Source organism: Carettochelys insculpta, chromosome 17 (assembly GCF_033958435.1).
Source record: "Carettochelys insculpta isolate YL-2023 chromosome 17, ASM3395843v1, whole genome shotgun sequence".
Lineage (NCBI taxonomy): Eukaryota > Metazoa > Chordata > Testudines > Carettochelyidae > Carettochelys > Carettochelys insculpta.
In genome coordinates this window covers 32,247,096-32,268,668 of record NC_134153.1, presented here as the reverse complement: position 1 = coordinate 32,268,668, position 21,573 = coordinate 32,247,096, and the positions used below count along the sequence as shown (strand labels likewise).

The window sequence follows — 21,573 nt, the reverse complement described above, 5'->3', positions numbered from 1 at the left end:
GCCTCTGAGGCAAATAATCTGTCAAAAAGCATGGGATGCACCATGACAGAGGAGGTGCTTTGTCAGAATAGTTCTTGTGACTATTTCTGCATTGCAGTTTAAATAATAAAAACCGTTTAAACTGCTGTGATGGTATTGCATTATTTTCTCAAAAAACGCTGAATTTTTCACAATTTTTAATTTTCTTGTGCAGAATCCATCCCCTAGAGTGGTGCAGCCTGAGAGTAGCACAAGCTTCCTAGCCTTTACACTCCTCAGAAGCAGTGCTTCCGCAGGAAGAGTTGGGTGGGCAGGGGGCAGGAATAGGGCAGAGCATTGGTGAAACAGAGGAAGGGCGGGGCAAAGGCATGTATCTTGTGGTCTCTCTCCTCCCGCCCCCTGCAATCGCTGCGTCTGCTGCCATATTCCCTCTGAAGCAAGTGGTCCTAGCCAGTACCTGAAGACTGGATACTGGTCAAGATGGACCATTGGTCTGATTCAGTATGGCCAGTCTTATGTTTTTAATGCCGGCATTAAAAAACTCTGGTCTAGCAAGCCGGGGAAGCACATGTATTGTGTCAGCCTGCAGAGCTGATTTGTATTGATAACAGTGATCTCTAAGCAGTGAAATGTGGTTGCTCATTAACACAAATATTGTTGGTCCAGCTACTTGTGCTTGCACATGTTTTACTAGAGACCCCTTCACTTCATATCACCTAGAATGGTCCTGTGAAATATGTGTTAACTACTTATGCTATGCAATGTGTACTACCATGTGTATAGCTGTGAATGCAATCCATGACCTGAAGAAAAGTTTGATACAAGTTCAAAAGTTTGTATCTCTCACTAACAGAAACTGGTTCAATAAAAATTACTTCACCCACTGTCTGTCTCCAATATTGGGGGATCAGCATGACTACAACTACACTGCAAATGAAAGAAATTCATTATTGCTCTGTACTTTTATCCTGTAGATCAGCAAAGGACATCTTGGAATCCTGCCTGTTTGAGGCTCAGCAGCAGGTATCTCAGCTGGAGGTCACTAGGAGTCAGTTGGAAATCAACATTCAGACTATCACCCAGGCCAAAGAGGTGATACAGGGTAAGAGGCTGAGAAGCACAGCCACTAAAAATGCCCACTTCTTGGATGTTGCAGAAGGGCCTTTACAGAGTGAGAGATGGAGATAGCCCTCCTCCTGTCTGGAACAGAGAAGGATCTGGCGTGGTACAGCTGAGCTTTAATAGGGCAAGGAAGGAAGAGGGGTTTAGCCTCTTGCTGTGTCGTCTCTTTTGTAGGAGAGGTGAAGTGCCTTCGTTTTGAGCTGGAAACAGCAAGGTCCGCAATGGAGCAGGAGCGGAAGAAGATAGAGCAGAAATACCAAGATTCCCTTAGCCTTCAGCAAGCTACATATGAGGAGAAAATGAGCAAGCTCCAGCAAGAGCAGGTAGGTGATAAGAAGCTCATCACCAAACGGTGCTTTGCTGGATTCCGCTCTACGGCAAGACACCTCGGGTGCTCTAAAGCTCCGAAGTATTTTGTCATTTTGACATCTATGTGCATCACCTAAAGACTTGCTGCCAGTACATGGCTATGTTCACACAGGTGCTTTGTGATCATGACTACGGCAGTAGCAAAAAATAGAGGCCATTAAGTACAGTAAGAATGAGAGTGTCAGTGCCTGTTAATCTTTCAGATAGGGCTGAAAATCCTTTGTTGCGTAACCCATTCTATGGAGGATGAATAGAAGTATATCTTGTACAGCAGGTATTTGCAGTGGACCATTTTTAAGCAGTCCACAGGCTCTGATGTGTATGTGCACAACTTTCACGAGCTAATGAAATCTGGGAAAACTAACTCCTTTGCAGGGAATTTATCTCATTTTAACCCTGTCCTAAACTGTCTTCTCATGTTGTCAAATGCTATTTATTTATTTTTATATTGCTGTTTAGCCAATACTTGAGGAACAGCAATGTGTGGGATCAGGACTGGGTGTTGGGAAGAGAAATTGACCAGGGTAGGCACCCAGGCACAATGGGGCAGGGTGAACTAGCTCCATAAAACTCTTTGTATAGTTTCTGCACCAGAAACAGATGGTGGAAGTTTGCCATTGTTCAGTTACCTGAAATTATGCAGCAGTTGGTGTTTATGAACAGGTATTCTATGCATGCTGTGTGCTGCACCTGTTGCTCTGCGGTTTGCTACCGGTAACGTGGTGCCATACAGTGGCCAGTTGGGGCAGTGTGATCAAGTCACTCCTCTGGTCCAGGCAGCATGGGAAGCACAGAGCTGGTGACAATGACTGCTTTGTTATATGCGTAGGAGTCCTTCCAACTCAGTTCATTGCTTGGTTGAGACAGCTGCTGTGAATGTGGCTGTTGCAGGTCTGCGAAGGCTCTTTTCTCACGCTCTTCCCAGCCTCTGCTGCTAATCATGTGACCTACCATGTAGCACCATGTGCAACCACAAGTTTAGAATGGTCCTGGGACTGTCTCTGAAATAAACTATGTTCACAAGAGGTGGGTGAACCCTATGTAAAGTCTGACTGCCAGGGGTTGAAACTATGCCCAGACTCATATATGGATGTAGAAAGGAGAGCAGAAAAATACAGACCATGGACTTCAGAAAAGCAGATTTTGCCTCCCCCAGGGAGCTGATGGGGAGGATAACTTGGGAGGCTAATATGAGAGGAAAATGAGTCCAGGAGACCTGGCTGCATTTTAAAGAAGCCTTGTTGAGGGCGAAAGAACAAACCATCCCAATGCTCAGAAAGAAACAGGAAACCAAACTGGTTTAACAGAGATATCCTCAGTGAGCTTCAACATAATAAGGAAGCTTACAAGAAGTGGAAAACTGGAAGGAGGACTAGGGAGGAGTACAAAACTATTGCTTGAGCATGCAGGGGTTAATCAGGGAGGCCAAAGCACATTGGCACTAGTTGCAGCTAGCAAGGGATCTGAAGGGTAACAAAGAGGGTTTCTACAGATAAGTTAGCACCAAGAAGGTGGTCAGGGGAAGTGTGGGATCCTTACTGAATGGGGAAGGTAACCTAGTGACAGATGATGTGGAAAAAGCTGAAGTACTCAATGCTTTTTTGCCTCAGTCTTCACAGAGAAAGTCAGTTCCCAGACGGCTGCCCTGGGCAGCACAGTGTGGTGTGGCGGATAGCAGCCCTTCATCATGAAAGAACAGGCTAAGGACTGTTTAGAAAAACTGAACATGCAAAAGTCCATGGGGCTGGTTGCGTTGTATCCGAGGGTGACGAGGGAGGTGGCTGCTGTGATTGCAGAGCTTTTGGCTATTATCTTTGAAAGCTCATAGGGACTGGGTGTGGTCTCAGACAATAGGAAAAAGGCAAATATAATGCCTATCTTTAAAAAAAGGAAGAGGGAGACTCTGGGGAAATACAGCCTCACCTCAGGTATCGAAAATATCATGGAGGAAAGGAAAGTGATTGGGAACAGTTTGCATAGATTCTCCATGGGCAAGTTGTGTCTTCTTGCCTTCTGTGGTATGATAACTGGCTCTGGGTATGGGGAAACGCAAAGAATGTGATATACCATGACTTGAGAAAAGCTTTTGATACAGTCTCCCATGACATTCTTGCCAACAACTTAATGAAGTATGGCTTGGACAAATGGACTAAAAGGTTGATAGGAAGCTGGCTAGATCATTGGGCTCAATGGGTAGTAATCATCAATGTTTAGGTGGCAGTCAGTAGTAAGTCCAGAGTTGGACTTTGAACATCTGGTAAAGATGTGCAAAATCAATCTCTCTGAGGTCAGCAGTCAACCCCTATACTCCACACTATTGTGTGGAGTAAGGGAGGTCAATGAGAGATTACTAGAAGCTATGTCTATACAAGGGGGAAAAGTAGATTTCCAGTGCGCCATTTCAAGCTAGGCAAATGCTGTAGCTAGAATTGCATATCTGAAATTGACTATTTTCCCTAGTATAGACATAGTCTAGGAGTCCCGTTGGGAAATAATGCTTCTATCCGAATCCACAGCAGTGCCAGGAATGTATATGCTGTTGATGCTTCATGCTGGTGAAAGGAATGCTAGCCCAGGCCTTTGGCTGGTGTCACGCCAGCTGGCTGTGATAGGAAGAGGTGGCCTAAGTCTGAAGCACCTTAATATCTCTTTTTCTGATTGCTAGGAGAATGAGCGGGCATGGCACCATGCAGAACTGGAAGAGCTGTTGGAGCAGTCAACCCGAGAGAAAGCCAAGGCAGAAAGTGCTTATGAGAAGAAGTTGTTGGAGCTGAGGCAAGAGGCAGTTACTCTGAAATCTCAGAAAGAAGAGGCACGAGCTAGGGCTGAAAATGTCAGGCAAGAGGTAAAGGGGTTGGGAGGGAAACTTGTGCATTTAAACAACATACAGATTATCTCATGACTGGTGAAGCTCCTATAACATTGGTGTCTAGGCAAAAGTAAAAGGCCTATTGAAGGTGATAGACTATCTTGACTTTTAGTAGGAATGTAGGGTTAACAAAACAGGTAGGCTATTGCCCAGGAAAGTCTGTGACCTACCTCTGACAGTGATAAATAGTTGATACTGCAAAGGAAGATGAAATCCCTACGTCTGGGCAACTGTGCAGTATGGAGCAGGGTGTGGGGAAAGTTCTTCCTCAACTGCTTATGCCCAAAAAAGCGTACGTGAGTGCCTTTTCATTGGTCTTTGCTGCCTAAATTAACAATGAATGAGCGGTTTGTATTTCACTCACCTGGATTCTGTTCTAGGATGGGGTCTCCTGGCTTTGAGCTATAGAGGAAGGTTCAGCTTATGTGTCTGGTGGAGAGGAGTCAACAATTTTCTTATTTTCTCAGTACAGGCAGCCTGATGTTAGATGAGCCATTGTAACCAGAGGCATTTTGTTGCCCTGGCTAAGCCCAGTTCTTGTATGTCGTTACAACAGTTCTCTTTCTCAGTTTATCTTTAGCCAGTTTGTCTCAGTATGGTAAAAGACCGCTTTGGCTTAACCAGCGGATCTTTCATGATCTCAAAATCAAAAAGGAGTCATATAATAAGTGGAAATTAGGAGGAATTACAAAGGATGAAAATGAGCCAAGAATACATATATGCAGGTGCAAGATGAGAAAGGCAAAGGCACAAAATGAGCTCAAACTAGCTAGAGACATAAAGGGTAACAAGAAGACGTTCTATAAGTATATTAGAAGTAAGAGGAAAACCAAGGATAAGGTAGGTCCAATACTCAGTGAGGAGGGAGAAACACTATAAGGAAGCCTGGAAATGGCAGAGGTGCTAATGACTTCGTTTCGGTCTTCACCAAGAAGTGTGATGCAGAAATGCCTAACATGGTGAATGCTAGTGGGAAGAGGGTAGGTTTAGAGGATAAAATAAAAAAGAACAAGTTAAAAATTACTTAGAAAAATTAGATGTCTTCAAGTTACCAAGGCCTGATTCAAATGCATCCTAGAATACTCAAGGAGCTGATGGAGGTATAAGAACCTTTAGCTATCATCGTTGAAAAGTCCAGGAAGTCGGGAGAAATTCCAGAAGACTGGAAAAGGGCAAATCTAGTTCCCCTATGTAAAAAGGGAAATAAGAACAACCCAGGAAACAACAGACCAGTCAGTTGAACTTCTGTGCCGGGAAGGGTAATGGAGCAAGTAATTAAGGAAATCATCTGCAACGTCTGGAAGAAAATAAGACGATAGGTAACAACAGCCAGCATGGATTTGTGAAAAACAAATCATGCCAGACCAATCTGATAGCTTTTTTTGAAAGGATAACAAGTCTTGTGGATAAGCGAGAGGCAGTGGATGTGGTATACCTAGACTTTAGTAAGGCATTTGATATGGTTTTGCATGATCTTCTTATCAATAAACTAGGCAAATACAATTTAGATGGGGCTAATATAAGGTGGGTGCATAACTGGCTGGATTACCATTCTGAGAGAGTAGTTATTAATGGTTTGCAGTCATGCTGGAAGGGCATAACAAGTGGGAGTTCCACAGGGGTCTGTTCTGGGACTGATTCTAATTAATATCTTCATCAATTATTTAGATATTGGCGAAGAGAGTATGCTTATTAAATTTGCAGATGATACCAAGCTGGGAGGGGTTGCAACTGCTTTGGAGGATAGGGTCAGAATTCAAAATTATCTAGGCAAACTGGAGGAATGGTCTGAGGTAAATAGGATTAAGTTTCGTAAGGACAAATACAAAGTACTCCATTTAGGAAGGAACAATCAGCTTCATCCATACAAAATGGGAAGCGACTGTCTAGGAATAGTACTGCGGAAAGGGATTTAGGGGTTATAGTGGACCACAAGCTAAATATGAGTCAACAGTGTGATACTGTTGCAAAACAAACAAACGTGATTCTGGGACAGATTAACAGGAGTGCTGAGAGCAAGACTCGGGAGTCATTTGTCCACTCTACTCAGCGCTCATTAGGCCTCAGTGGGAGTTTTGTGTCCAGTTCTGGGCACCGCATTTCAAGAAGGATGTGGAGAAATTGGACAAGGTACAGAGAAGAGCAATAAGAATGGTCAAAGGTCTAGAGAACATGAGCTATGAAGGACGACTGAAAGAACTGGGCGTGTTTAGTTTAGAAAAGAGAAGATTTAGAGGGGACATGGTAGCCATTTTCAAACACCTAAAGGAGGGTTACAAGGAGGAGGGAGAAAAATTGTTCTCTTTGGCCTCTGAGGATAGGACAGGGAGCAATGGGCTTAAACTGCAGCAAGGGAGGTTTAGGTTGGACGTTAGGAAAAACTTCCTGTCAGGGTGGTTAAACACTGAAATAAACTACCTTGGGAGGTTGTGAAATCTGCATCTTTGGAAATATTTAAGAGCAGGTTAGATTGACATCTCTTGGGGGTGGTGTAAATGGTGCTTGGTCCTGCCATGAGGGCCGAGGACTGCGCTCGATGACCTCTCGAGGTCCCTTGCAATTCTAGTGTTCTTCTTTGAGTGTCCCCGTGGGTGCTCCACATTAGGTGTTGGGCTCGCCCGGCGCCGCAGATCGGATCTTCCAAGCAGTTTCTGCCGGACCGCGCATGCGCTGGTGCGTGCCACTCCCTTGCGCGCTCCTGGCCATGTGCGCGATCCGGTCCCCGCCAGTTCCTCTTAACCGCCGTCGGCTGCAGACGGAATCTGACTAGGCTACGGCCAAGTTAGCATATTCAATGGTTTTAACTGTTTTTTCTTTAAAGTTTTCAAGTTCTTAGGCTACTGTTAAGTTAGCCAGTTGTTATTTTCAAAAAAAAAACAAAACAAAAAAAACAACAAGCGGGACGGCATTCAGTCCAGTCCTGGTAACAAGCAGAGCACCGAAGGCCAGGAGCCTAGGGCCATTAATCGGAGAGGGGGAAAAACAGCACAGAGAAGGTGCTAGGTACCCCATTAACAACTGAAAGACTCACCAACAATATCCTCTTCAGGATTCAAGAAATGTGAGTCCTGCCGAGAGGCAATGCCAGCATCTGATGGGGCACAGTCTCTGCATAAGGTGCCTGGGGGAGTCGCATGTCACGCAGAAATGCTCTTTCTGTGCAAAATTAACAGCCAGAGCAAGGAAGGACAGGGAGATGCGGCTTAAAATGCTGCTCTTCGACAAGGCCCTCCAGCCAGACGTGCCGGAGCGGCCGCAGCAGGAGGGACCCTCCGGGGCCCATGAAAGGAAAGCCGCCTCCCTCACCCCATCAGCGCAAAAACGGAGGAAAGCCTCCCCAGCCCGATCCCTGCCGGCAGCAACAGCAAGCGGGATGGGAGGAGCGCACAGCCCCCAGCTGCAGCAACAGCTGATCGGCGGCGGCACGGAGAGCCACGTGGAGGCGGCTCAGCCTCCGATAATCAAACAGCCGCCCCACACCGCAGGCAGGGCGGCGGCTAAACAAGCGCTGGTACCGGCGGCACCGCAAGCAGCGGCACCGACCCCCGGGGAACCGGCAGTGCAGAGCACGCAGGCACGCAGCCTGCAGGCACCGGAGGACACCGCCCGTGCGGCACCGCCCATGAGCGTGCCGAGCACGGCGCGGACGGGGCCGAGATCCCCTACAAGTCAGGGGGCGGAGCTACCTCCTCAAGGGAGGGGGAAGGCTGCACACAAAACAAGGCACCGCAGCCCCTCTCCAGACAGGGCTGCAGAGTTGCTTTCTCTCAGCCCTCCGCTTATGCTGCAGACTCCAGCCAGAAGGCAGGGGTCCCCCCTAGCCTACCCGGAGCCCCCGTCTCCATTTTTACAACCAGCCTCGCCCTGGCTGGGACCACCTTCACCCTTCCTGGGGTTTGAGCCGCTGGAATACTATCACAAATCGCTCTCTCCAGTGTCCCAGATCTCTCGACGATCTCGCTCCCCCAGACGCAGAGGGTATGCACCAAGGGAGTGGTCTATGTCACCTTCCCAAGAACAGTGCCCGTGCTGCCATGGTCGCCCCATCACGCGGGGCATAGACACCACCGGCAATCTACCAGGGAAAGATCCCCACAGACGGTCCCGTATCCCCGAGTGTAATCGTGAACGGGGACAGAGACTCAAGTATCTCAGGGGGAACTGGTTATGGAACCCCGAGATTTTCCCTTGCAAGCTTCCAGCGAGCGGATGTACCATCACCAACAGGAACTGGAAGGGTCCAGAGAGGCGTACCCTAGTGGTTCCTCGCTCTCCTCCCCGGACGAGGCTATGGCCCCGGGGGACGTCCATCCTCTGGACGATCTCAAACAGTTTCAAGAGCTGTTTAAGAGGGTGGCCTTCACACAAGGCATCCAGACAGCAGAGGTGCAAGAGAAACACCATAAGCTCCTCAAAAATCTGAGACCTCCGGCCTCCTCCAAAATAGCAATACCGCTTGACGAAGCAATCTTGGAGTCCGCCACTATGATATGGCAGACCCCTGCGACTATTCCGCCTGTCCACAAGAGAGCGGACAAGAAATACTTCGTGCCGGCGACGGGCATGGAGTTCCTGTTCAGCCACCCACAACCAAATTCCTTGGTGGTGCAGTCGTCGCAACAAAGATCAAAGACATCTCAGTTCAAGACAGAGGGAACAGACAAAGATGCCAAGAAGCTAGAGCTGTTCGGCAGAAAGGTCTACTCCTCCTCCACTCTACTGTTGCGAATGGCAAATTACGCAGCGCATTTAGCGAACCATAATTTCGACAACTACACTAGATTAACCTCCCTCATGGACTCGCTTCCAGAGGACAAAAAAAGACTGGTGCTCAAGGCCATCGTGCAAGAAGGCTACGCGGCCTCGAGGACGGGAGTTCAGAGCGCCCTGGATGTTGCGGACACAGCAGCACGCTCCACAGCTATGGCAGTGGTGATGTGAAGGGAGTCCTGCCTCCAGACTTCGGGTATACCGAGGGATCTGCAGGCAAAGATAGTCGATCTTCCCTTCGACTCGCAGAAGCTGTTTGCTGAATCAACTGACTCGGTCCTTCATTCCAGTAAAGACTCAAGAGCCACACTTAGGACCCTGGGGATTTACACCCCTCCATACAGAAAGAAACAGTACTACCCTCAACAAAGACGGTACCAGTACCAGCCACAGCGTCCCCAGTACCACAGGGGTTACGAGCAAGGGCGACATCAACAGCACCAGCAGTACAGAACTCCCAGGCGACGTTCCCAACAGAGCTGTGCGTCCTCGGGGCAGGGCCAAAGGCCACAAGTTTGACACACAGATCCAGGGCTGCGCCATCACTACCATCGCACAAAGTCATCCGAAGCAGCTATTCCACCATCGCCTCCGACCATTTTACGACCAGTGGCAAAGGATCGCCACAGACAAATGGGTGCTGGAGATCATAGCCACGGGGTACGCCATCCCCTTCCAGTCGCTCCCACCGCCACGACCTCCACCCAGGCCCCACCTCCAGGAGGCCTCCCACGTAGCGAGGCTCAAGCAGGAGGTAGACCATCTCATGCTCACAGGGGCAGTGGAAAGAGTGCCGGAGCAACTGCAAGGAAAAGGGTTCTACTCGAGGTACTTCCTCATGGAGAAAAAGACAGGAGGCTGGAGGCCCATCTTAGATCTTCGAGGCCTCAACCGGTACCTGCACAAGCAACGCTTTCGGGTGATCACAATCGCCTCCATCCTTACGGCACTGGACGATGGAGATTGGTTCGCAGCCCTCGACTTACAAGACGCGTATTTTCACATAACTATCCATCCGGCTCACCGGCGATTCCTCCGGTTCATGGTAGGCAAAGAACATTTTCAATACAAGGTCCTACCGTTGGGCCTCTCCTCGGCCCCCAGAGTCTTCACCAAGACCTTGGCAGTGGTGTCAGCCTACCTGCACAGACATGGGGTATTTATATTCCTGTATCTGGACGACTGCCTACTCAAAGGGGCCTCGAAGGAGGAGGTACTACGCATGATACACGTCACAGCAGGCACGTTCTCTTCGCTCGGCCTGGTTATCAATCTGGCAAAATCAAAGATAGACCCCACACAGGACATAGAGTTCATAGGGGTACGCATAAATTCTATTACAGCGAGAGTGTATCTACCAGAGACTTGCTTTCGGGCCATCGGCTCCCTTGTGCAGGTCATCACCTTCAGCCCTACGGTGCCGGTCCTGACGTGCTTACAGCTGCTGGGCCACATGGCAGCGGCGACGTTCGTAGTACAGAACGCCAGGTTACACATGCGCAGCATGCAGCACTGGCTGGCGAGCGTATACAAACCGGCAGCACACTCCGTTCACAGGGTGGTGGCACCCACAGCAGAGGTGCTCAAATCCCTGCAATGGTGGGTAAACCCCAAGAACTTGCTAACAGGGGTACCCTTCCACCAACCACAAATATCTGTTTTTCTTACTACACATGCCTCCCTCATAGGGTGGGGAGCACACATGGGCGAAGAGGTGACTCAAGGGCTGTGGTCCTCCACGGAGCAGTCACTGCACATAAATATACTGGAGCTCAGAGCAGTGTTCAACGCCTGCAGACACTTTCGAGACCATATACAAGGCAAAGTTGTAGGGATCGGTACAGACAATACCTCCACCATGTTTTATATAAATTGGCAAGGAGGAGCTCGGTCCCGTGCCTTATGTGCGGAAGCAGTCCGGTTATGGAACTGGTGCATCGCCGACAATATAATCTTGAAAGCCTCGTACTTACCAGGCGCTCACAATGTGAAGGCAGACCAGCTGAGCAGGCGTTTTGCACTCACGCACGAGTGGCAGATCCGTCCCGATCTGCTACGACCAATTTTTCACACATGGGGTTTTCCCCAGATAAACCTGTTTGCCACTCAACACAACAAGAAGTGCCCCTGATTCTGCTCCAGGGCAGGACTGGGACGGGGGTCCTTGGGGGATGCATTCACGATCTCGTGGAGGGGCCCCCTGCTTTACGCTTTTCCTCCCACAGTGCTGCTCCACAAAGTCTTGCAGAAAGCCAGGAGGGAAGGAGCCCGAATGATCCTGATAGTCCCAACGTGGGATCGACAGCAATGGTTCCCCCTACTCCTGCGCATGTTGGGACGTCCACCGATGCCCCTTCCGGTGGCGCCGGATCTGCTCACGCAGGCCCATGGGTCCATAGTGCATCCGCACCCCCAAGGCCTGCGACTACAAGCATGGTTAATCCATGGCTCAGCTCCCTAGAGAGCACATGTACGGAGGAAGTGCAGCAAGTCCTAGAAAGTAGCAGGAGGACTTCCACCAGGAAGACCTACAAGCAGAAATGGACTCGCTTCACAGCATGGTGTTCTACCAAACAGCTGGCCCCCCTTTCGGTGCCTATACCTGTAATATTAGAGTATTTACTGGACCTCAAGGGAGGACGACTCTCACTATCCTCATTAAAGGACCACCTTGCCGCCATTTCGGCATTCAGACACGAAGAGGAAGGGCACACGGTGTTCGCCCATCCCATGGTTACCAGGTTCCTCAAAGGGTTGGTAAACCTATACCCCCCTCGGAAACCGCTTCCACCTTCGTGGAACTTGGACCTGGTGCTTAATGTGCTAACGGGACCACCGTTCGAGCCCTTGGCCATGGTTTCCCTCTGCCTCCTTACGATAAAGACGACCTTTCTTCTCACAATCACGTCAGCTCACAGGGTGAGCGAGCTTGCGGCAGTTATGGCAACGCCCCCCTGCACTGTTTTTTCCAAGGAGGCGGTAACCATACGGCTGCATCCAGCCTTTGTTCCCAAAGTTTCTTCTGAGTTTCACATTAACGAACCTATTGTTTTACCCTCGTTTTATCCAGAGCCTCATAACTCTAACAAGGAGGCGCGCCTACACCTCCTGGACGTGAGGAGGGCGCTAGCCTTCTAATATTGATAGGACCAAGTCCTTCCGGAAAACGGATAGACTCCTAGTCTCTCTCGCTCCCAAATTGAAAGGAGAAGGTCTCTCTTCACAGAGAATCTCGAAGCACATAGTATCCTGCATAGAAATGTGCTATGAACTCAAAAAGACTCCTTTACTGGCCATGCCCAGGGCTCACTCCACTCGGGTGGTGGCGGCATCAACAGCCTTTTTCAAGGGCATTGCGCTAAAAGACATTTGCAGAGCGGCGACCTGGTCATCCTATGACACCTTCGCCAAACATTACGCCCTTTACAGGGTATTCCAAGAGGATACCCGTCTCTCGACAGCGGTCCTCTCGGGGACAAGCTGCACATAATCCGATTACCCACCTCCTATCTTGGGTTACTGCTGGGTAATCACCTAATGTGGAGCACCCACGGGGACACTCGAAGAAGAAAGAAAGGTTACTCACCGTAGTAACGGTGGTTCTTCGAGATGTGTCCCTGTGGGTGCTCCACTACCCACCCATCCTCCCCGCTTCGGATCTCTGTTTAGTGTTTTGCAGGAGCATCCGAGGCGGTTGGTCAAGGAACTGGCGGGGACCGGATCGCGCACGTGGCCAGGAGCGCGCAAGGGAGTGGTGCGCACCGGTGCATGCGCGGTCCAGCAGAAACTGCTTGGAAGATCCGATCTGCGGCGCCGGGCGAGCCCGACACCTAATGTGGAGCACCCACGGGGACACATCTCGAAGAACCACCGTTACTATGGTGAGTAACTTTTCTTTCTGTGGTTCTCATTACAGTAACAAAACTTGGAGTTAGGACCTAAGAGCTGTGTCCCAGTGCTAACTCATTCCTGTGCTTTAGCCTGCATCTGGAAAACTGCCTCTTTACCTACTATGCTGCTCCTGGCAGAGAGAAGCCAGCATGGAGCATAGGATAAAGGCATCCATCTTCCCAACACCTGATGGGCTGCAAGTTCAAGGGTAGCAGAAACCAGTCTGGAGGTAGAAGTTATGTTCTTGAAGTGATCACACGTGAATTCCACTGTAGCTGTGTGTGCTTTATGTACAGATGTTGATTTTTTCCCCTCTGTGGTACCGGTTATAGTAGCTTTAATACCCTCTGTTTTGCTTCGAGTGCTTGCTCATATTTATTCTATTCAAGACATATGCGTGTTCATGTGCACTTTTGTCAGAAACTTTTATGTTGGCAGTATCTGAAGGGTTAGGTATGGTGCCCTCTTGAGCGCCACACTCGTGTTGGTACATCAGATGCTGCTGTCCCTATGCCTTTCAGTTCCTTCTTACCACCTGTGGTGGTTGGGTGGAGTGCCTCTCTCCCTTCACAAGAGATCAGTGGTTTTTCTACTCCTTGAACCTCCTATTCCAGCTTTAGATAGTTTACTTTATTGTAGGTTAGTAGTAAGTTAGTGAGTACTAGGTAGTAAGCAGCTGTCAAGTGCTGTAGTTAATCGGTAGTGTAGGCTGCATCTACACTATGAGATAAATTCGAATTTAAGGCAGTTAGGTCTATATTACGTTGTGACTGTCTTCACTTTAAATAGCATTAGCTGAATTTTGGGAGCACTAATATCAAGGTTACAGTATCTTTGTTACCTGGTGGGTGTAGTGTCAAGCTTGAATTCAAAAGTTCGATATAAAGACCAGTGTGGAAGCACCACATCTTAAAATCTAATTTTTCCTGTATGTAACCCACAGTGCTCCTCAGTGCTCCGCTCTGGCTGCTGCTCTGCGGTGCACTGGAATTAGGTAACAGAAAGACCGTGAATTTCAAAGCAGGAGCAGGAAGCCTGTGCCTATAGGATGATGTTGGTATGAGCCTGAGAAATGTTTGTCTTTCTTTGTGATTAGCGCTGTGAGTGCATCTGCCCATTACAAATATCCCCTGCAGGGAGTTCATGGTTCTGCCTCTACACACTTTTTTCTGCTCTGTCTGGCACCAGTGGCTGCCCTGCTGCGCCATGTGGCACCAAGGCTGTTGTGGGGGTCGTGCTTGTGTGAGATGCTGAGAAACTTCTTCTCAGTGGTTTACATTTGTGCGCGAACCCCCCTCGCTCCCCCACAGGCATGATGCAGTCGGGGCCTTTCCCACACTCATCCACATCACATGGATAGCTGCCGACCCAGTAAAAGGACATGCCTGCCGTTCGGTGCTGACCATGTTGCTGAGCAGCACCGTGTCCTAGCTGGTGCATGTTTAGGACTCCAAGGGCGGCAAAGATGTTTGCAGGTTTGCAGCTGCCGTGGGGAAATCTCCCCTGGCAACTGAGATATTCAGGGGCTTGCAGCCGCCGGTGGGATATCTCCCCTGGTGGCTAAGATAGTCGAGGGGGACCACTTCAAGTGGGCCCTCACTGAACGCCCCCATGCTCCTAGCATGGGACCACTGGGGCTTGCAGCTGCCGTGGGGACATCTCCCCTGGTGTCTAAGATGCTGGGGGGCTTGCTGCTGCTGGGGAGGAAGTCTGCCCCAGCGGCTAAGATAGTCAGGGGGACTATTTCAGCTACTTCAACATTGCAAGTGGCTCTGCAGTGCAGATCACAGCACCCCCTTGCCAAAAATGTGTTTGGGACCTTGCTGTCCACTGCAGACACCTGCTGGTTTGATATTTCAGTTATAAAATCTTTCTGCCAACATTTCCTATCTGTGTTCGTGCTTTGACACTTTCAGAAACACGGGTGGGTGGGGAAGGAGCTAGTTGAGATTCCTGTTTGCTTTATAAGTTCAGTGTATGATATTTCACTGCCATCACCCATGTTGGCAATATCTGTGTAGTAGTAGTAGTAGTAGGCATACTTCAGTCTGCATAGACTATGGATTACGCCCTTTAAAGTTTCAGTTGAGGACTTCATTTACAGCATCTATTGTGACTGTGAAGACCCACATGAGGGTGACAGTCCTTGCTGCATCTCTTGCAGATGTAGTGGGTGTCTGGCACGTCCTTATTGTGCTTTCTGTATGCTCGCTTCTCCTCTGCTAGCTGTCTGATCTTCATCTCGCCCTTCTGAAGGCCCTTGTGTAACCCCTGCCTCCATCTGCTGCGGTCATCTGCTAGTTCTTCCAAGTTGTCCAGCTCGATGTCTGCCTCTCTGAGGTCTCTCTTGCAGACATCTTTGTAGCGCAGCTGGGGGCGTCCGGGAGGTCTTTTGCCAGAGGTTAGCTCACCATACAGGATGTCTTTTGGAATCCTTCCATCATTCATCCTGTGGACGTGGCCAAGCCAGCGGAGCTGACGCTGCCTGAGGAGGGTGTGCATGGTTGGGATTCCAGCTTGCTCGAGGGTGGCAGTGTTGGTCACTCTGTCCTTCCATGATATTCCAAGGATGCGCCTGAGGCAGCGCAAGTGGAAGACGTTCAGCCTCTTTTCCTGGCGGGCATACAGGGTCCAAGTCTTGCTGCCATAAAGGACGGTGCTGAGGATGCAGGCTCTGTAGATTTGCATTTTGGTGTGAGTGTACAGCTTGTTGTTATTCCACACTCTCTTGCTGAGTCTGGACAGAGTTGTGGCTGCTTTTCCGATCCTCCTATTTAGCTCAGTGTCCAACGACAGGGTGTTAGTGATGGTGGACCCGAGGTAAACGAACTCGTGGACGACCTCTAACGTATAGTTGTCAATGCTGATTGATGGGGATTCAGCAACATCCTGGCCGAGTACGTTTGTCTTCTTTAGGCTGATGGTAAGCCCAAAGTCCTTGCACGCTTTGGAGAACTGATCCAGCAGTTTTTGAAGCTGGTCTTCTGTGTGAGACACTACAGCAGCATCGTCTGCAAACGGCACGTCTCTGATGAGGACTTCCCGCACCTTAGACTTAGCTTTCAGCCTTGCAAGGTTAAACAGTTTCCCATCAGATCTTGTGTGCAGCAAGATGCCCTCTGTTGAAGATCCAAAGGCATGCTTCAGGAGGAGTGCGAAGAAGATCCCGAACAATGTCGGAGCAAGCACGCATCCTTGTTTGACGCCGCTCCTGATTCTGAAAGCATCCGATAATGCGCCGTCATATTGGATGGTTCCTCTCATGTCTTTGTGGAATGACTGGATCATCTTTAGTAACCGTGGAGGACAACCTATCTTGTGGAGCAGTTTGAACAGACCATCCCTGCTGACCAAGTCAAAGGCCTTGGTCAGGTCGATGGAGGCTATGTAGGGTGGCTTCCTATGCTCCCTGCACTTCTCCTGCAGCTGCCTTAGAGAGAAGACCATGTCAACGGTAGACCTCTCTGCGCGGAATCTGCACTGCGATTCAGAGTACACCCTCTCAGCAATCTTCTGGAGTCTGCCAAGGATGACGCGAGTGAACAGTTTACCAGTGACGCTTAGGAAGGAGATTCCACGGTAGTTGTTGCAGTCGCTTCTGTCTCCTTTGTTCTTATACAACGTTACAATGTTAGTGTCGCGCATATCCTGTGGAACCTCACCCTCTTTCCAGCACAGGCACAGTAGCTCTTGTAGGGGTTGCAAGAGTGTGTCCGCGGCACATTTGATTACCTCTGGTGGTATACCATCCTGGGCAGGGGCCTTTCCGGCTGCAATGCTGTCGATGGCTCTCTTCAGTTCATCCACAGTTGGTTCTTTATCCAGTTCGTCCATTACTGGTAGGAGCTCAACGGCATCGAGGGCTGCGTCAACCACAACGTTCTCGCGTGAGTACAGCTCGGAGTAGTGCTCGACCCAGCGCTCCATCTGTTTGGCTTTGTCAGCGATGACTTCACCAGATTTGGATTTCAGAGGTGCCATCTTGTTCTGGGTGGGTCCTAATGCCTTCCTCATACCTTCGTACATTCCTCTGAGATTACCAAAGTCGGCACAGGTCTGGATGCTGCTGCATAGCTGGAGCCAGTGGTTGTTGGCACAGCGCCTGGCTGTCTGCTGTGCTGTTCTTCTGGCCGCTGGAAGTGCTTCCTGGGCACTTTGGCTCGGTGAGCGTTTGTACTCCAGGAGTGCAGCGCGCTTCTTTTCAATGACTGGAATCATCTCATCGGAGTTAGCGTCGAACCAGTCGTTCGTGTTTCTAGCTCTTCTTCCAAACACCGACAAGGCCGTGTGGTAAACTGTGTCCCTCAGAAGTTGCCATTTGGATGTCGCATCGGCACCCCCAGGGCCGCTGCGCAGATTTTCCTGGAGGGTCTCTCTGAACTTTTCAGCTTTCTCCGAGTTTGCTGTCTTTCTGGCGTCAATGCGGGGCCTTCCAGCAGGTTTAGAGCAGTACAGCTTCTTGGGTCTCAGCTTGAGCTTGGAGCAAACTAGTGAGTGATCTGTATCACAGTCAGCACTATGATAGCTGCGTGTCAGAAGGACGTTTTTGAGGTTATTACGCCTAGTGATGACCACATCTAGTTGATGCCAGTGCTTCGAGCGTGGGTGTCTCCACGACACTCTGTGCTGTGGCTTCGTTTGGAAGAAGGTGTTTGTGATGCACAGATTGTGGTACGAGCACAGTTCAAGGAGACGCTGTCCATTGTCATTCATTTTTCCCACACCGAAGTGTCCTAAGCAGGAAGGCCATGAGGCCCAATCAGCTCCAACTCTTGCATTGAAGTCACCCAAGATGTACAGTTGTTCACGAGCAGGTATTTGCGCTACGGCAGCACTAAGCACGTCATAGAACTTGTCTTTTACTTCTGGTGTGGCGTACAGTGTTGGAGCATAAGCGCTGATCAGGTGGACAGGACCGGCGCAAGTTTGAAGCATGATCTGAAGAAGTCTTTCTGATCCGCCCATGACTAAATCAACCATTTGTAGAAGGGTGTTTCTGACAGCAAAGCCAACACCATGCTCTCTGGGTTCTTCTTGGGCTTTACCCTGCCAGAAAAAGGTGTAGTCCTTTTCCTTTAGAGATCCCGAATCTGGAAGTCGCGTCTCTTGCAGTGCAGCGATATCAACTCTGAGCCTCTTCAGTTCCTCGTTGATGACAGCGGTCTTTTGGGTGTCACTGATGGCCTGAAGATCTTCAGTCAGGCTGGTCAGCATGGTCCACACATTCCAGCAAGCAAGCTTAATTTGTTGATGTTTCTCATTTCTTGTTGATTTTCTTATTGGTTTGCCTGGTGCCCAAATTTCAGTCACTTGTCAGGTTCAGGAACCTTAAGCCTCACGCCCCCAGCGAGGCAGGTGAACTGTGGCGGGACAGTACCCTATTAGCTGGGTGCTGCCCAGCTTGAGGCGGGCGGTGACTGTCCAGTGAGATGCCAGGATCTCTCCCACCGTCGAAGGCAACCCCTGGCACTCGTTCTCTACGCCAATCGAGCAAGAACTTATAACCGGTATCTGTTGCCTCCCGTGTTGATGCAACGCTGTTCAGCGATGCCGGAGTACCTCTCCGGGCGCGAGCCTGGGCACTTATTATGGAGACTCTGGGCTGCCCAGACACCAGTGTCCCCCTCTCGGCTTTACTGATATAGTCCAAAGGAGAGGATAACCTCCACGTCTGGTACCAGCTCAGCTGCAGGAGTTGCTGGGACAGTGCCAGAAGTTGACACCGAACTGCCTTCGGACTCCACTCCGGATTTTCTGTCAGGGTTTACTCCCTTAGCCTCTCTCCTTCCCAGGATAACCCACAAGGCAGTGGAGTGCGGAGAATGTGGTTAAGGATCCAACTACTTCATGCCTCCCTGTTACCACGAGTCACCATAGCTCCCTGCAGAGCAATGGCCTCATATCCCCAGGACCCTCCTCCCCCCAGCTACCATCACCATAGGACCCTCCCCAACCCAGTACCCCCATCTGCTCCCATGTCCGTCCTCCTCACTGCACTGGCCCCTCTCCCCTCAGCTGCTCTCAGTGCCCCCAGGTCCACCTTCCCCCATTGCTCTTCAGGCTCTTCTCTTCAGAGACACCTTTTCCTGGTAGTGCTGCCTTGCAGGGCACAGGTGGAACACCATACCTGAAAAGGACAACAAACATGGGGCTCCTCCCTCGGCGAACTCCCAGAGGCAAACTCCCTTCCCTGTTCGCTGCTCACCCCTTTTTCACTGGGAGCTCCCTTCTTATAGGGAGAGCTCCCAGGTGGTCAGGCCTGGCTCAAAGCCTTGTCTCCAGTCTAATCAGCCCTTGAAGGCTCGCCTGGCAGGGAACTCCCCCAATTCACACCTTGCAAACTGCTCTTCTCTGCACAGCACAAGCTCAGGTACCTAGGCAGCTGATCAAGCTGCAGACAGACAGACATTCACCCACCAGCTCACCACACAGCCCCCCAAATCCCACACTCACCCAAGCTCCTCTAGGACACTTTGCCCAGAGGCAAACTCCCTTCCCTGTTAGCTGCTGCCCCCTGTTCGCTGCTCACCCCTTGTTCGCTGGGGGCTCCCTTCTTCTAGGGAGAGCTCCCAGCTGGTCAGGCCTGGCTCAAAGCCTTGCCTCCAGTCTAATCAGCCTTTGAAGGCTCACCTGGCAGGGAACTCCCCCAATTCACACCTTGCAAACTGCTCTTCTCTGCACAGCACAAGCTCAGGTACCTAGGCAGCTGATCAAGCTGCAGACAGACAGACATTCACCCTATTCAATATCTGTGTAGTGAAGGGGAAAGTCAAAAATCTTTCTTTCGTAGGCTTTTCTATCCTCTTTCTTCTAACTTTGAGAATACAGTGCAGGCACCGGTATTATTTTCAGGGATCGGATGCAATGATGGGAGGGGGGACACTCAGTGAATGGCCAGTTGAGAACACAGCGGTTGCACAGAAGCCTGATAGTGCACCAGAAAGCCAAAGACTCTTCCCTCAGAAACTCTCTTTTGAAAAATTTTCCTATTTTCTCTTTGTACAAGCTATCAAGAAATTTCACTGCCATCACCCATGTTGTCAATCTGTTTAATGAAGAGGGAAGTGAAAAATCTTTTTTCCTGCACTTTTCTATCCTCTTGCTTCTAATGTTGAGAATGCAGTCTGGGTTCCTGTATGATTTGCAGGGATCAGATGCAGTGATGGGGAGGGGGACACTCAGAGGATGGCCAGTTTAGAATACAGCTACAGAAGAAAGACATTTCTTTAAATTTTCTTGCCATCTGTGTAGGTGCAGTACTTGTCCTTCCTTCCAATGGGGAAAATGAAGGTTGTTCCGTTGGGGACATCAGCTGGAGGATCCTCCATGCGGTGGTGAGCACGGGCATGTACCTGGCAAGATTCACTCCCCTCCTGGACACTTGTTCTCTTTGTGGTGTGAGGGAGACCCTGGCACACATTTATCTTGAGTGTGTCAGGCTGCAGCCCCTCTCCCAGCTCCTCCAGAACCTCCTGCTGAGGTTCTGGCTGCACTTGTCCCTGCACCTTCTCATACTTGCGCACCCCATCCGTGGCCCCACTAAGTCACGGGACCTCCTCGTCAGCCTCTCTTGACCATGGCTAAAGTGGCCATCTATAACACCAGGGAGAGTAGGCTGGCTGAGGCGGGGGATTGCGACTGTGGGGCCTATTTCCATTCTGCCATCTGCTCGTGAGTCTGAGCAGAGTTCCTCCAAATGTCCACCGGCTCCCTCAACACCTTTGGGGGGAGCAGTGGGCGTTGTCTGCGGTTCTCTGCTCAGCGTCCACCTCTGGTTCCCTCATTTTGACCCTTTGACCTTCACACCCATCCCTGTTCTTCTTTTTGGTTGTCCCACACAATTGCTTGGAGACCATGTTATTTTAATGGATCCCTCTCTTGTTAAACCCGTGAACCCCAAGTGGGGCATAGGTCATCCACAAGGCTCCTCCACCTGGTTCTATCTTGGGCAATGGCTTCAATTTGGCCCCATGAATATCCCAGTTCTTGTGCTTCCATGACTGTAGATCTCTTCCATGTTATTCGGGGTCTTCCTCGGCTGCGTTTCCCCTGAGGATTCCATTTTAGGGCATGTTGAACAATGCTGGATGGGGATTTCCTCAAAGTATGTCCCAGCCATCCCCATTTTCTCCTTTTTATTTGGCTCCCCACTGGCTCTTCGCCTGTTCGTGTCCACAGATGTTCATTCGTGACTTTGTCTTGCCATCTTATTTGTAATATGTACCTCAGGCATCTATTCAAACATGTCTGCAGTTTGTGTGTTGAGGACTTTGTGGTGCGCAATGATTCACAGGCACACAGCAGGACGGACTTTACCTTTGAATCGAAATTTCTCAGCTTGTTTCAACAGAGATGTTGTGCGATCTCCATACTGGCCACAGAGTTTGAAATGCTGCTGTGGCTTTGCCAGTCCTGGATTTGATGTCTAGGTCAGCACCACCGTCTTTATTCACAACACTACCTAGATGAGTAAATTGTTCAACGTCTTCAAGGGTCTCTCCCCCTAGAGTGGTGATGTCTTGTTTAGTGCGGTTGACTCTCATAGTTCTAGTTTTACATCTACTGATTTTCAG

General features: G+C 49.9%; 1 protein-coding gene across 9 annotated transcripts in view; it reads left to right on the top strand.

The window, feature by feature from the left end:
* Positions 1–21,573, top strand: part of CEP250 (centrosomal protein 250) — a 137,068-nt gene that overhangs the window by 60,565 nt on the left and 54,930 nt on the right. For all 9 annotated transcript variants that reach the window (XM_075012198.1, XM_075012196.1, XM_075012197.1 and 6 more), the window contains 3 exons: positions 954–1,081; positions 1,276–1,424; positions 4,136–4,315. In XM_075012198.1, coding sequence (XP_074868299.1) covers positions 954–1,081; positions 1,276–1,424; positions 4,136–4,315 — 457 coding nt within the window. The remainder of the gene's footprint in view (positions 1–953; positions 1,082–1,275; positions 1,425–4,135; positions 4,316–21,573) is intronic.